Below are 16,703 nucleotides of genomic sequence, written 5' to 3'. Positions count from 1 at the left end.
ACGATTTGCAATGGTAGGCGAAAAACCAAATGGCCAGTGCCAATTTGCCAAGTGGAAAAATTCCTGCCAGGCCCCTTGGACATCCAAGGCGACCAACTGAGGTCCATAGCAAGGTCAAGAAATAAAGAGCCTAACCTAAGGGAGGGAGAACTGGCAAAGCAGGGAGGAAACAGGCGAGTCCTCGGCCGTGGGCAGTTTAAATAGCCCCCGGACCATCCGGATTGGACGGCCTAAGGATGTCGTGGCCAAGGACCATCCAATGGCGCAGGGGCTATCCCGCCCTGTGCATGTGGGGAGGGCTTGCTCCCAGCTGATTAGGTTCCTCTGGGTGACAAATAATAAAAGAAATAAATATAAACCAATAGCATTAAAAGTTTCCCCTCCACTCCACTCATCACGTAAGTTTATCAGCCAAAGCCAAGCACCATATCCTAGCACACCACTTGCGAATAGTGATTCCGTCTCCATCCTTCCAATGTAGCCCCCAGCTCTATGCAGGTTGCCACAAGGAAGTGGTTTATCATATTCTTACAAGGGAGAGCTTTGTTGCACTCTGTAAATAAAGAAAGCAAAGCTAATCCTGGTTCCATTTCAATATAGATGTCCCTTTTTAAAAAAGCCATAGCCATTGACAAGCACAACTGCCATTTCTCTGCTTGAGCCTCTGACATTTGGAAGTTTGTGTTTTGTCTTTCCTTAGCTACAAAAAAACCGACATGGAAAGATATGAAGCACAGGCTCAAGGCTGCATGAAGCCACTGACTCCTTCCCAAGTCAGTGTCCACATTGGAGTGGACGATAGGAGACGAGACCTTCCCCGACCAGGTGCTCGGGATGATATCGGTCAAGTATCTCTTTGTTCCCTGACATCAGACAGACGGCCAAGACACTTGGGGAATTTCCTAGAGAATGAAGCAGACAAGTGGTCCTTGCTCACGAACCATCAAGATGAAGACCACTACATTTAAGAGTGCCACATTCTGCAGCTGAGCCGCAATGTTCGGGGGGGCAGGACTACTTTACCTTGTGACTCTTTCACAGGAAGACTTGGGATCCTTCCAGTCTGCTTCCAGAACACCTGCAATTTGTGCTGAGCATGGAGGAGACTGCCTCTTGGCTCTCTCAGTCATGGCATGGCATAACCAAAGTGTGAACAGAAAGATTTAGGGCAGAACATCCAGGCTTTCTACACACTGTATTTAAGTCCTAAATGTGACAAGTATATTTTACATAGACCAATTTTAGACATGAAAAGTGACCAAAACAGAAACTGGAGGCAGGCTAACTGTGACCAGAATTTTCATTGTTTCACTTGAGATAACTGACCAGGATGATTAACTATATGCATGGTAGGGGATGTGTTGCTCCCATCAGCCCCGGCTAGCATAGACAATGATCAGGGATGGTGGCAGATAGAGTCCAGCAACCTGCGAGGGGACCACAGCTTCCCCAAGCCTGCTCCACATATCAATAGCAGAAACAGGATTTGGTGAAATGGGAAAGATTGGTGTCTGCAAGGACAAGGGCCCTCACTTTATTTGCAGGTTACGTGCATGTTGTAAACAAAGCAGAATTAAATCGATTTTGTTTAATGTAAGCTATGGTTTAATTTCCATTTCAACTGCTTTAACTTGTTACTTAGTCTTACACAAGAGCAAGCAAGCAGGGCAAATGCAAACCCTACTGTCTACTCCCCTTGTAATGCGGAATGGATTTTTCCAGTGCACCAGACGTTGCTGTCACGACAGTTTTGACTCCCAAGCTCCACATTTAGTCTGCACCCTACAGAGATAAAAGGTTTGTGCGCTTCAGAGAACAGATCCTGAGCATTCACAACATGAACAGTGAAATACAATTGGATGCTGTGATCTCCTAAACTGCTGAACCTTGCCCTCGCTACCGTACTAGAGAAATTTCTAGTCGTTGCTTTTAGAATGAGAGCAATCTCCCATGGGTTGAAAGCAAGCCCATATTTTAATCTGAACAATATTTCAAAGTGCACACAAGGGAGCAGAGAGTACCAAACTGAAAGACAAATGCACTGTAGAGACCAATAAATGCAAATGGGAGGTGGAATCCTTCTTAATTTAATTTGGTTCTTACATCATTATTTGCAAGTCTCCATATCACTGAACTGGATGGATGGCTATTTTTGCAAACTTCAAGCTATTCTGTCCAGTAATCCAAGATGCTGACTCTGTTTTTGCATATAGTAAATTTAAACAATAGGCTTTTTTCAGAATCAAGTGTCTCCCAAACCTTAGAAAGGCATGATTTGGTTAAAGTTTTTAAGCCAATGTATTGCCATTAGGATCTTCACTATAATGAGTACCGGTATGGTTGGTATAACTGTGATTGTGAGAGATAATTCCATTCTCATTCTCTCTCTCTCTCTCTCTCTCTCTCTCTCTCTCTCTCTCTCTCTCTCTCTCTCTCTCTCTGAAACTCCCAGTCAGGATCACTACAGAATTTAGAGCCCTATTCATGTTCTTCCCGTCACATGGGACAGGGTAGGAGGAGGCCAGAACTTTGCTTCTTCTCCCATCCCCTCTGTCCCTTCGCAGTCATGCTTCTCATGTTGTGGGGCTGAACATCTACGGCAGGCATCCCCAAACTGCGGCCCTCCAGATGTTTTGGCCTACAACTCCCATGATCCCTAGCTAACAGGACCAGTGGTCAGGGATGATGGGAATTGTAGTCCAAAACATCTGGAGGGCCAAAGTTTGGGGATGCCTGATCTACAGCAAGGAGCTGGCCCTGCTCATGGAGGCTCCCCGCACAATTTAGGACCTTGATCACGCAGCATTCTAAACCATGTGGGGAGCCTCCACAAGTCAAGTGTGCTCCCCACTGTGGACCATTCAGTCCCATCACATGGAGGGCAATTGGACTGGGGTCCCATCAGAAACATGCTGAAGGGGCCAGGGCCAGTGAGCACGTCCCACATCATGCAGTAGGAAAAGTGTAAGAGGGGACATTGGAATTGCCCTTAGAAGTAGAGCAAATACCCAATGAATTCAACGTAATCTCAAGAAATCCTGTATAACTCCCCCCCCCACTTCCCCCCTGCTGCTCATATTTTATAAGTCAAAACCTCCCAACACTTCTCTCGTCAATACAATTGCTTTGATTTCTAGGGCGTGGTAAGCATTGTACCCAGCGGCGGAGGAAGCCGCTTGGGCACCTGAGGCAGTGTACAAAGGTGTGGGGCACCCCATAGGGGCGGGGTGCACAGCGGGGTCTCTGAGGAGTCTGCCTGCCTGCCTCCTACTCAGCTGCCCTACAGCTGGTGGGGGGGGGAAGCAGCAAGCAGACCGTTTGGGCAGCGTGGAGCCTGCACTCACCCAATCCACCGCGTCTCTCCCAGGAGAGATGTGTGGCTCAGGTGCGCTGCAGGCCCCGCAGTGTGTGCCGCCTGGCGTTTTGTCACCCTCCCTTAGTGGTGACACCCGGAGCGGACCACACCCACCACACACCCCTTTCTCTGCCCCTGCTTGTACCTTGTAATGGGCTCAGATTTGCTTTCACAAGGTGATGCTTTCAGTTTTTGTTTTCTCATGTTGAACACATCCCAACTGATACGCCTTCCTAACTATGTCCCACTTCTCCGTGCAGCTTTGTATCTTGCTGGAAACCTTTCTCTTTGCAGGTTACCACTTAAACTGAGTCAGAGGTGGAAACAATTCTGGGCAGTTTATTCTAGAGATTTATATGGGAATGCAGAGAAAAACAGTGTGAAGAAAATTCTCTAAACTTTGAAAGTGTTTTTTTCCGGATTTTGACCAATGTTAGACTAAGTATCTTCTGTGAGAAAGGGGATGATTCTTGGAATTGTATGATCGTTATCAGAACCGATTCCACTGAACCTTTCCTCCAGCTTACTGGAAGAAAAATTTTTTTCCATCTCAACACAGGTGAGTTGATGTTCTTGTCTTTTCCAGGAGAGCATTGCCAAATGGATGGGTGCTTGATGATTGAAAAAGCCCACATTTGAGCATTGTTTTCTACAGCAATTTGTTGATGATGGACAGAATTCAGGGCTGGCTAAATTGCACCTAGATTTGTTAAACATTTTATTGTCGTGTGGTTTTTTTTTGAAAAAATGTTTTCATTAAGCCAGTACTGTGCCTAGAATTGTGAAATTACACTGACCAATTCACAGCCCTACAAAATTCTGTCAGTACCTACCAATTGTTTGAAAAAAGAAAGTAACATTAATATAATAGGGGTACCTAAGTGGTCCTACACTGCACTTATCTCCACGCACATCATCCACAGATACCCAAATCAAAATTTGATTGTAGTGTTCAAGCCCTTCCCAAGGCCACAATTTCAAGCTGTGTGGTCAATGCCGCTCAGAATGTTCCTTTTCGCTCGCTGTAACATGAGCTTCCAGGACCTCAGAAGAGGGAGTGCCCTCATCACAATGTGAAATACTGCAGCCCCCCCCCCCCCCAGATAGTGGCCCTGCCTTCTCTTGATGTCCTCCTATCTGGTGTGTTCCCTACACCATTGGACTGGAGAGGCAGTTGGTTCTCCAGAAGCCATGGGGAAGGCACCTGTGAGGGTTTGGACTCTTAATTCAATAGACTCTGCTGCTGCTGCTGCTACTGCTTCTGTTTGTCAGGTTCAGTGGTCCTCTGGACCAGTCAGATGCCAATCTAGGAAGGGTTTGGCTTCTTGTTTTTGTGCATAGACCATGAAAAAAAAACGGTTGTGCACAAGTACTGATTGGTGTGGTACTGCTTGATAAGAGGCTGTGGGTGCCAAATCATGCAATGCTGAAACACTGATGGGGATCATGGTGCGAACTCAGCATGCAACCCTTGACAAACTTGGGCAGATACAACCTGCCTCCTGGGGGCATCCATACTAGAAGCCTGTGCATCCCTCTTGCTGGGGTGGGATTCTGGTTCCTGGCACAAATTGTTCCTTCCGAATAAGTGTGTGCTATTTTAAGCTCTCTGCAATGCAGCTGGGATTTTGAAAAGAGAGAGAGAGAGGCTTTTTGATGGAAACTGGCTTATTAAATACCTACTGTCATACCGTTATAACAGAGAACAGAGACAACTTAATTATAGTGATTATACAATGATACATCTTGTTTGGTGGGAGAGGATGCCAGCAGCCTGCCTCTACCTTCTCTCTCCTCCACCTGTCTTTTGTATAGTAGTAAAATTATGGGGGTGGAAGGAGAAGACTTGCACAACTGAGTGCGCAATTACATGACATCAAGACTGACAGTGTCCCTAGGCCTTTGCTTCAAGGCTGTCATAAAATCAGAGCACGAAGGAACTTGAAAGGTCATCAGTCTGCACCAATCAGCTGTTGCAGTCAGGGCTGCAGGATACTGGCATTGGAGAGGATGCACAGTGCTGCATTTGACAAACAATTTCCTCCAGGTTGTGTCTTTATTTAAAATATTAGCATACCCTCCCAACATTTCTCCAATGAAAATAGGGACGTCCTATGCAACTGTTGTTGTTGTTGTTGTTCTTGTTGTTCTTGTTCTTGTTGTTCTTGTTATCCCACTCATCTAACTGGGTTGCCCCAGCCACTCTGGGCGGATTCCAACATATACAAAAACATTAAAAATTAAAAAAAGCCTTCCATATACAAGGCTGTCTTCAGAAGTCTTCTAAAGGTTTTATAGCTACTTACCTCCTTGGCTTGGGAGTCGCATAACACCATACCCGCCAACATCTCTCTGAGGAAAATAGGGACGTCCTAAGGAAAAGGTGCTTTTGAAATATGGTGCTGAAGGAGACTCTTGAGAGTCCCATGGACTGCAAGAAGATCAAACCTATCCATCCTGAAGGAAATCAGCCCTGAGTGCTCACTGGAAGGACAGATCGTGAAGCTGAGGCTCCAGTACTTTGGCCACCTCTTAAGAAGAGAAGACTCCCTGGAAAAGACCCTGATGTTGGGAAAGATGGAGGGCACAAGGAGAAGGGGACGACAGAGGATGACATGGTTGGACAGTGTTCTCAAAGCCACCAACATGAGTCTGACCAAACTGCGGGAGGCAGTGGAAGACAAGAGTGCCGGGCATGCTCTGGTCCATGGAAGAGTCGGACACGACTTAACGACTAAACAACAAAAACAAAAGGGAAAGTGGGACATTCTGGGATCAAATCAGGAACTGGAATGGCTTCTGTAAATCCGGGGCTGTCCCTGGAAAATAGGGACACTTAGAGATCCGCAAGACACGCTTGAAGGGTGTAGTTTTGAAGAGGCCTTTCGTAATTCCTGAGGAAGCGTGTTCCACAACTGCTGGGCTGACCAGTGAGAAGGCCCTATCCTTACTCAAGGGCCATGGGAAGGCAAAACAGCTAGCTCGCCCTGTTAAAGGTAAACGTACCCCTGATCATTAGGTCCAGTTGCGGACGACTCTGGGGTTGCGGCGCTCATCTCGCTTTACCAGCTGAGGGAGCCGGCGTTTGTCTGCAGACAGCTTCCAGGTCATGTGGCCAGCATTACTAAGCCGCTTCTGGTGAACCAGAGCAGCACACAGAAACGCCATGTACCTTCCCGCCAGAGCGGTACCTATTTATCTACTTGCACTTGACGTGCTTTCGAATTGCTAGGTTGGCAGGAGCTGGGACTGAACAATGGGAGCTCACCCCGTCACAGGGATTCGAACTGCCAACCTTCCAATCGGCAAGCCCTAGGCTGTGTGGTTTATCCACAGCGCCACCTGTGTCTCTTGCCCTGTTATCATGCCCTGTTAGCATAATTCATAGACAGTCAGGATATTGGTATTTATAATGTGAGTACACAAATGATTTGAAGAACCTGAACAGCACCATAACCAGAGGAACGAGATCAAATATGGTATTGGGCTCAACTCAACCCCACCTTCCTTCTCGTCTCAAACAATGGCAGTCTCTAAAGTTGGCAGTAGTGTGTGTGTGTGTGTGTGTGTGTGTGTGTGTGTGTGTAATTCAGAAGTTACCTTCCATAACATTGACAATACAATGTTATGCTTTTGCAGGAGAATTCTGCAAAAGCTGAAAATATAACTGGAGCAAGCTTTGAATGTGCAGGAACAGTCCTCATAATGACAATGGTTGCTGCTCTGGCCTAGGCTTTTATATGAAAATCCATTTATTCTTTCTTAAAACCATTCCATGTATACATGGTTATTTGTAAGCCATGGTGTGTCTAAATTGTTATTGATTTGGCATGTTGGTTGATTGGAGTAATAAGGGGGAAATCAGACCTTTAACTCCTCTTTTTGAGCATTGACATTGACATTATCAGCATTAGTCACCAAGGTTGGGTGCTTGTTCATGCTTCTCTCATCTGGGTGGAGGGTGTCACAGGAGGGTAGAATGGGAAAATCAGGAGTTCAAAGCCTAACCCCTGCCCGAATGCTTGGCCATTGGCTCAACAATCCAGTCATTCAAACCCCAATGTGCTCCATGGAAGAGAGTGAGTGCCATGTGAAGCCTAGATGTATCATGAAGAAATAGCTGCAGATCACACATGGCAACGATCATGCTATAGATGAGAGAAACACAGGTTTGTTTGCCTGTGTGATGAAATCCCCTTGCCCCAATGATCTGGTAGTTTAACACAAGGGTCTAGATTTATCCTGTGAACATTACCATACCTTTAAAGTACATTCAAAGCACAGTCCCCCCCCCCCCAACAATTTTGTTTGATTGTCGTTTGTTTAAGGCTTGCTTAACTCTGTGAGTGGTAAACTGCAGTGTTCAGGCTTATTTGGGGGGGGGGGAATGTGGTTTAAAGGTATCTTGTGTACGCAGCCTTTGTCTAAAAGATCCTGACCTCCTTAGACCCACCTTTCACCTTAAAATCCCAGGGTGGGAAGAGGGGCTGGCTGTTAAACCACTCTGAAAATTGCAGTGAAACAACCCAGAGGACCTACTTGCTTTATGACTACCTGCTTTCATAAAAATTCCAGGACTCCTTTACTGTCCTCTGGTGGCAAGTTGAATGTGTGCAGTTGCTTGGCTGTGGAGTGAACCGAACGTGGGAGTGCAGGGAATAAAAGATAAGAGCTTTCATCACAAACAGCAGGAACAGAGATGCCTCTGCTGAAGCAGAAACTTGCAAACAGCCAGTGACCCCCAACGGGAGGGCTCCAGAACGAAGGAATGAAACACCTCAGCTGCTTCAAAGACCTGGATGCAAAGATAAGCTTTATCCAGTGTGTCACTTAACACCACACACTTTTTCTTGAGGAATATTGGCTCCAGTTTTTTCTTTCCAGATCTCTGCTTGGAATAGTAAGGTGAGTAGGGAATAGCGCTGGGAAGCATTTGCACCTAACAGTAATAAGTGGGGTTGCCAGCAACTTTAGGAACAGTGTGGCATGAGCTGTTGGAGGAAAAATGTGAGTGTATGGCTACTGTTGTCAGTCTTGAATGATGAAAAAGGGGGAAATAGGTTGATGGAATAATCCTGGATATCTTGAGGATCAGATTTTGTTGGTGTAAAAGATATGCAAGCTTTTGAGTTGCACAAATCTCTTCATCAGGTGGAATGGAACTGCTCATTTTCTGCCAGCAAGGCTTTAAAATGCTCACCCATCACTGATTTTGCCCCTTGCAAGTTGGGCCAATTGCACCATCTTCACAAGCTCTACCAGGGTTTACTTTCCCCTGGTAAAATCAGTTCAGTTGGCATTGTTCATTATGTCATTCATACAGCAACTAAGGTCTGTAACAGCTAGAAGCAGAGCCTACATTTTTATCTGGTCCTGGAAAGGTTGCAAAACTTCCTTTCTCAGCAGGCACTGGGCTGATCCAGCTTTGGTGGCTAATTCTGTAAGGTGATTCCTTGCTTTGTGCTGTACAGTGGTACTTTGGTTCTCAAACTTAATCCGTTCTGGAGTCCATTAGACTCCCAAAACCATTCAAAAAACAAGGTGTAGCTTCTGATAAGCTGCAGGAGCTTCCTGCAGTCAAGTGGAAGCCGCGTTGGACATTCGGCTTACAAAAACATTTGCAAACTGGAACACTTACTTCCAGGTTTGCGCCATTTGGGAGCCAATTTGTTCGGAAGCCAAGCCATTCGAGAACCAAGGTATCACTGTATTCTTGTTTGGCTTCATCAAAGGTGGCCAGCATGGTGTCACTGGACTACAACTCCCATCATCCCTCACATTGACCATGCTGGCTGGAGCTAATGGAAGTTGGGAGTCTAAGGACATCTAGCGGATATCACATAGACTACCCCTGGTTTTAGATTTATTTTATGGACTGCAGAGCTGAAGTGGGTGCACTCTGGGCCTCACCACCTGCTAAAAGGAAAAGGATCACTGGGACATTGCACCCTGTGGCTCATAAGAAGAACAGCATAGCAAGGAGAACACCAGCCTAGCCCAACACATCAGCCAGAGAAGGTCCAGCAGCCGGGAGTTTGCTTCCCTGCTAAAAAGACTCTACTCCAGGTTGTGCTGCTTGTTCAGAAGGAGGGGAACTCATTCTTTAATCTGGCCCCATCCTGTAGCGGGCGAGGGGCTGCTGGGATAGCTCAGTTGATAAGAGCATGAGGCTCTTAACCTCAGGGTTTTGGGTTTGAGCCCCCACGTTGGGCAAAAATTCAGGGGGTTGGACTACACAGCCTTCATGGTCCCTGCCAATTCTACACTTCTGTAATCAACCATCCCAAACCTGGCATCCTTCAGATGCTTTGGTGTGTGTGCATCATGTATGTATGTTATCGTTGCTTTAAGCCAGGGGTAGGCAACCTAAGCCCAGGGGCCAGATGCAGCCCAATCGCCTTCTCAATCTGGTCTGCGGACGGTCCGGGAATCAGTGTGTTTTTACATGAGTAGAATGTGTGCTTTTATTTAAAATGCATCTCTGGGTTATTTGTGGGGCATAGGAATTTGTTCATATTTCCCCCCAAAAAAAACCCCACATGGTCTGAGGGACGGTGGACCAGCCCACGACTGGAAAAGGTTGCTGACCCCTGCTTTAAGCTGAAATGATTGAGAAAGACAGGTGCAAAACTTCAAAATGGGTAAGTAAACAATAAAAACAATGTATATTTGTTGAGAGTATTTATTTGCCAAAATGAATAATCTAACCATCCTTACTTTAGGCTAGGAAGGTAAATATTGCCCCCTTACACACACACACACACACACACACACACACACACACACACACTAATGCTATTTAAAATTGTGGAACAGCTGCAATGGCCTGAGCTTCTGTGAAGAGTGGCCAGCATCATAGGCCACCCACAAGGCCCACTCCAGAGCAAGGTTCTGCTGCCCAACCTGCAGAGTGCTCTCCTTGCTGCAGCTTGTGTGCTGTTTGTGTGGTTCCCATAAGCATCTGACCAGAAGCAACCTGGGGAACAGGATGATGGACTAGGTACAGTAGGACTCTTCCGATGTTCTTGCTTTGTCACTCCTCTGCCTCCCTGGCTCCCCATATCTGCTGCCTGAGGTGGCTGCCTCACACTGCCAAATGGTAGGACCGGCCCTGCTGTAGTGTCAAGAGTAAATCATAGCGGATTAGGTGGACAAATAGCCTGATCTTGTATAAGGCAGCATCCTGTATTCCATGAAGGTATGCCTTGGGATCCAGCTGTTGAAACAAGCACACACTCCTCCATCAGCTTGGAACAAGCTAATGGATGTTTGTTGCCTTGTGTGACAGATCTATAAATAGTGTGCATTTTATAATCTCTCTCTAGATTTTTTTCCCCCTTTTGCAGTGGAGCTGCTGTTAAGATGCTACATCTGTTCCGAAACTTCTTGGGGAAGAATGTGAATTGACAAGGGAAGAAAGTACTGTATCTTTCACCTGCAAATTCTCTGGGCATGACTTGTCTATGTCATCATGACTACATACATTTCAGAATAGTTTTGCCTTAAAAGTGGAAACATCTAGACAGCGGTGCGATTCTGCCTCTGCTACTTTTCATCCCCTGCTCTTTTTCTAAGCATTTGGACGACGCAACAGTGTAAGTTTAGCAACTGTTTTCGTGTTTTCTGCTTCAGTTTTGCATGAGTTTTCTGATGTAAATTGCCTGAGGTTTCAAACACAATACAGTACATTAAAGCATCAAAACTCATGCCCTAAGCCCCGTGCCTAGAAATACCCTTAGACATGGGTAGGCAAACTAAGGCCAGGGGCCAGATGCAGCCCAATTGCCTTCTCAATCCGGTCCGTGGACGGTCCGGGAATCAGCGTGTTTTTTACATTAGTAGAATGTGTGCTTTTATTTAAAATGCATCTCTGGGTTATTTGTGGGGCATAGGAATTCGTTCATTCCCCCCCTCCAAATATAGTCCGGCCCCCCACAAGATTTGAGGGACAGTGGGCCGGCCCCTTGCTGAAAAAGTTTGCTGACCCCTGCCCTTAGACTTCCTCTTGAGCTCAGTTTTCTTTTGTTTTGCAATGAGCTTCCGGCCCCTAGGTGGCTGAATGTCTCTGACTTGCGAAAGGATGAAGGCTTCTCCCAAAGGCTCGTGGAAGCCCTCTAACCAAAGAAAGAAAACAAAAAAAGTGGCCTTTATAGTGAGACACTTCCTAGTTGATTTTTGCAATTTGTGGGTGTGATTGTTTTAAGTTAAAATCAAACACATGGTTTCTTGTTTTCCCAAGGACTGCAGAAGACTGTAAATCGCAATGGTTGCAGGCTTTGAGAAAGCATGCCACAGATGTATCTCCAAAATTGCCAGCAATGGTAGGTTGCCTGCGAAAGGGAGATTTTGGCAAGAGATCTGCAGCACTACAGTGATTCAACAAAGGACTCTTCCAATACCTGTCACAACTCAGTTTGCATCACTGTCTGATATCAATGGATGAATCCATCCATTTCGGTTCTCAAAGTTTCCCATTGTTCCAGTTTTAAATTCAATTCTCCACATGGTTGCAGTAATTTCCATTAAAAATAATCCTTATGAAACTGTCAGCATTTTAGTGCAAATTTCTAAAATGCATTTCCTTGTATGCAATTTTCCCAAATAAACACATTTTTTGCAAAACAATTTCCCCAAATGTAATGTATTTTTGTATGTTATATTTCCTAATATATGCATTTTTAGGCACACTTTACCCCAGTATATGTGTTTTTTACACATTGCTATTGCTATTTAGAGTGGTGAGAATTTTGTGAATGGCTGTTTCAGTTCCTATATTGTTTTCGAAAGTATGAATTAGATAGGTTTGCCTTTAAATGAGAAGAGAATCTAATTGCTCCTTCATTCCTACTGTCTACCTAAATGTGTATATGAGTGACAAAAATGGAGGGCATTTGGAGGATGTTTTATATAACTATAACTCGTCATTTATTTCCTTACAGCTTGCTTCATTTTTGGACTCCTTGCTTTCCTAGCATTACCACTGTCTATGGCTTTTACAGGTAAGTACACTGCCAAAATAAAAAAAAATACTTTAGCAACCAGAAGGTAATGAGTTAAATGATATGGATAAAATCCAACATTGTGCAAGCAGGATTTTGCTTTCCACCTTCCAGAGGAGGTTTTGGGGTCTTGTTGGGGTGGGGGAGGGAGAGGAAGGGGAGTGGAGTTCTGTTGCATGAAGAGAAGTCTGATTTCCTTGCGCAAAAATACTATTGGATTCCAGCTTCGTGTAGGAAATTAGCAGGTTTTTCTTTGTTTCTCTATGTCAGGAGAGCCATCATCTCCTAAATTACTTGCATGTCAGACAGTTGTTGAAATTGCAGGAATCTGCTGGAAGGAGACTGGTAATCCTAACTTTGGCAGGAATGATAATGCTATTATGATTATTTTTTAGTCACTTAATCTTGCCCAGGGCAGCCCAAAATGTCTTACAACCAACCAACCAACCAGACAATAAACTCCAGATAGATTAAAACCTAGAGAAAAAGACATACATTATAAACATCCCACCCACTTCTAAAAGGCCACAGATATCCAAAGGCCATAGGCCTGGTTATAGAGAGTTTTTGCCTGATGCTTAAAGGTATGTAGTGAATGCACCAGGGGAAGAGCATTCTTCAAACGGGGAGCCACAGCAGAAAAGGCCCGTTCTTGTGTTGCCACCCTCTGGAACTCTCCTGTTATGTTACATGTTGTGCAAAATGTCAGGGCTGTAGCACCACTGCAGTTGTGAATCAGTGCACCTGCCTTTTGCTTCTGCACATGAGACTTGATCGAAATAATTTACTTTGTTGTTCCTCAGGAATGAAGTTTTTAGAAGACTGTCCAGTCCAGCCGCTAATCCCCCTATATCTGCTTGTGGGTGGTGTGGTTGGCAGTTTGAAGGTATTGCTGTTCACTGAACAATATTTTCCTCTGAGGAGATTTGTGATGAAGTTTGTATGGAATTATCTTCATTCATAGAAGATACAAAACAACAACAACAACACATGGTTATATCTTAATGAATTAACTTCAAGGAAATAAGGATTTGACTCAGGAGACTTCTAGATTGAGAAAGGATCACACATGGTGTAGCCTTCTAAAATGTTTCTATTTAAACTATTTTATTCAGTACAACTAGTTATGTGTGTGAATCTTTTAATGTCAGTTTCCAATCAGTTTCTCATTTTGTTCTCACTCTTAAGTTCCGCTTTCCACATTTCCACATCATTCTGTGATTTTTTTTAAAGTCCACACGAAAATCCATCAGCATTTTGATGCAAATTTATTTGCACTACTTTGTACGCAATTTTGTCTAACATTTATTGTAAACCACTTGTTTCTACGAAGCAGCATGTTGTTAAATGAAAACAAATGTTTGAAACCAAGGAGCCAAATCTGGAATTTAATGACCCCATTTTTTAAACCTTTGTACAATGTCTAGGTTGGTCTTCTGCTCTTTGACTCCACCCGGATGAGGCAGCTGCTTGCCAAATCGGTTATGATTGACGATGACGACGACGACGAGTATCCCTGGAGACAGAACGCTCACAAATATTACATACACCTCACCCTCAGCCTCTTCCTCTTCCTCTGGTTCATCCTGGGGAACTACTGGGTGTTTTCCGTCTACCTGCCTAATTTCATCCCACCTTTCCATCACCCTCAAGATTACTGTGATAAAATCCTGTACATTTTTGCAGTTGGGGTGCTTGTCGTGAGCCACACAGTTCTGGCTTTGCTGATCTTCTGCAGCTGCTGTGTTTATTGCTGCTCCAGGCAACGATATGCTACAGAGGAGGACTGAAAAGGGCGGGAAAGCCATAGAAAATGAGCCATGGAAATATTAGAAAAGCAATAGGGCAATTCTGGTATTTGTTGGTCATACTCACCCTCCCTGCACACATAGTGCATATGACTAGCAAACTCCATGGAGGTCTGTTTTACACGGTTACTTTTTTCTCTCCTGTGGAAATATATGTGGATGATAGACAAAGTCTGTCTATTTGAAAGGTAGTAAAAAGGGTCTTTTTTGCTCTGGCACATGCCAAGGAATGCACCAACTTCCCAATGCATGTCCTGGAAGTAAGACGCTTGCACTGCCACAACACGCCTTTTTCTTTTTTAATGCTTTCTCAAACGTATTTACTGATTTCAGTGGTAGAAATGATGGAACGTGGGGCAGAGGTAAGAATGAGGGTAGCGTTGGGCACACAAGTAAATTACTATTCTCCCCCACCACCCCCCATAGAAAATGCAGGTATGATGTAGTTAAATTGGGACAGGAAGTCTGAAAGCTGCTCCAGATTGTCGTGACTGTTGAGTATTCATGTTGATTTGCTTGCAGAGAGGTTAAATTATGTTTGGTCTTTATGGTTTGTTCTTATTTGTTTGTGGAGAGGATATACGACAATGAGCATTTGCTTGCACATAGCTTATACAGCTTTCCATTAATGATTTATATCACACTTTTTAGAGCATTTCCACATCATTTTCTTTTTTTCAAGTGGGTTTGTAGCAGCAGAACACTGCACAAACCTGCATTTTGGCTATGTGATTGAATCCCAGTTGTTTAAAAGAAAGTGGCAGCTTACGTTTTCTTTGGTTTGTACAAATTTTTTTTTGAAGGACTACAATAATGAACAATTTTGGATCACCTACTCAAAGGTCCCTGGTTTCATCTCCAAACCACTGCAAGAGGCGTGAATTTACATTACATGTATATAGTACATTACATATTACATTTGCTTTGATATTGCATTGTTTGTACTTTCAGAATTTCAGCTTGTTTCCTAGAATGATGCATGTTGTGTATATCTTCTTTGTGGATTGATGTGATGAAACAGCTACTTCTTCATGACAGCTCTAATGTGGCAATAAGGCAGCAGCATTGAGATTGCTTTGTTCCAGACCCTGGTGCATCCAAATTTATGGTACCCGAAAATTGTATGAAATGTGTTCTATTTGTTACTTTTCCTCCATGTAACATCACTAAGCAGTCATCTGTACAGGATTTTTTTAAAAAAATACACATAGTTTTTAAAACCTAAATACTTACAGATCTTTATCTTTTTTTGCCTTCACAACAATCTATGAAGTAGAACATGATACACATAATTGTGGTAACCATGACCCCTGCTCAGTGTTGACAAAGACCAAACAGCAAGCTTAAAAGCAGAGGTGTGTTATAGCGCTACATGTGTTAACTAAGACCTTTTGACAATGGACCATGCATTAGCGTGCACTCCACAATTATTTAAATGGTTAGGGGGAAATAAAAGTTCTGGATATGGATGCTGCATCTGAGGCAGCCAGCCACTTGAGCCTCTGCCTTAGCTAGATATTGATACCAGGAACAATAGAATGCAAAAGAAGAGGAGAATTAAACAATTTGTAATTTGGGAGGCCATTATAAATAATTGAGGAATAGTCTTAAAAATGCTTTTTAGAAGTTGTACATTATTCAGTTGCCTCCCCATTTGTGTAATACAATCATTCCTATTTTGAAACAAGAAGAAAATAATTTAAGCCCTCCCATTCCATTTATAGTTCTATTTCTTCAAAATATATAGAATATGTGGAAGGAAATGTTGTGAAGTAGAGATGGATTAAGTTCTTTTCAAATTCCATATTTCTTAGACATACCCCTGCTTTAATTTTGTGATTATACATTTGTGTGTGTGTGTTTTAAATTTAATGAGTTATATTGCAATTTATTTACAATACGTACATATGAACTGCTTTGTGTTTCAGAATGCAATGGCTTTGTATAATAAAGTGATTCTTGTGAATTTTCATAAAGTATTATTTTCATACTGAAAAGTTTCCTACTGTAAAGCTTGTGGCATATGCATACACAAGCGTAAACATACTTTAAAAATAATTTTTAAGTCTCTTGTTTCCCCCCCAAAGTGGGGTTATTTATTTTGATGCTCTAGCTTCAGCAACAGCCAAGTATGGGAAAAATGGCAAAATAAAACCACATTCACAGGGAAATGCTGTAGCCTGGACACCAGGTGAAAGCTATGCTAAATGGTCCACCAGTGCAGCAGGGAGAAATACAACATGTTACAGGTGGGCTCTGGCTCAGAGACCAAATTTGACCCACCCAAAGTGGCCATTTCACTGCTTTCCACCATGCAGAGTATTTTGCAAGCCTTGCATTGGGCTTCAAAGTCCCAACAATTATATTTACTTGCTTCAGTGCACGGCTAGAGGCAGTTGCATGCACATCAACTAAAGCAACATGGAGCTTGAATAATAATAATAATAATAATAATAATAATAATAATTAATAATAATAATTTATTTATAACCCACCCATCTGGCTGGGTTTCCCTAGCCACTCTGAGCGGCTCCCAACAGA

The 16,703-nt window shown here is 43.7% G+C and overlaps 2 protein-coding genes across 7 annotated transcripts in view; both read left to right on the top strand.

The window, feature by feature from the left end:
- ATP7B (ATPase copper transporting beta) overlaps nucleotides 1-1,597 on the top strand; it is a 38,666-nt gene extending 37,069 nt beyond the window's left edge. For all 5 annotated transcript variants that reach the window (XM_088667156.1, XM_060272378.2, XM_035110237.3 and 2 more), the window contains exon 21: nucleotides 701-1,597. In XM_088667156.1, coding sequence (XP_088523282.1) covers nucleotides 701-968 — 268 coding nt within the window. In that variant the 3' untranslated portion in view covers nucleotides 969-1,597. The remainder of the gene's footprint in view (nucleotides 1-700) is intronic.
- Nucleotides 1,598-8,044: 6,447 nt separating this feature from the next.
- On the top strand, nucleotides 8,045-16,155 carry TMEM272 (transmembrane protein 272). 2 transcript variants are annotated; one of them, XM_035110243.3, is made up of 5 exons: nucleotides 8,045-10,950; nucleotides 11,595-11,676; nucleotides 12,295-12,354; nucleotides 13,158-13,240; nucleotides 13,782-16,155. In XM_035110243.3, the coding sequence occupies exons 2-5, from the start codon at nucleotides 11,619-11,621 to the stop codon at nucleotides 14,142-14,144; spliced, it is 564 nt and encodes a 187-aa protein (XP_034966134.3). In that variant the 5' UTR covers nucleotides 8,045-10,950; nucleotides 11,595-11,618; the 3' UTR covers nucleotides 14,145-16,155. The 2 variants fall into 2 exon arrangements, with proteins under 2 accessions (XP_034966134.3, XP_088523288.1); XM_088667162.1 differs by lacking the exons at nucleotides 8,045-10,950; nucleotides 11,595-11,676; nucleotides 12,295-12,354 and having other exon boundaries at nucleotides 12,813-13,240; nucleotides 13,782-16,148.
- Nucleotides 16,156-16,703: the final 548 nt, after the last annotated feature.

Source organism: Zootoca vivipara, chromosome 3, assembly GCF_965207765.1.
Source record: "Zootoca vivipara chromosome 3, rZooViv2.hap1.1, whole genome shotgun sequence".
NCBI lineage: Eukaryota > Metazoa > Chordata > Lepidosauria > Squamata > Lacertidae > Zootoca > Zootoca vivipara.
Note: the sequence above shows the minus strand (reverse complement) of the source record. Positions and strands in the feature narration are given on the sequence as shown.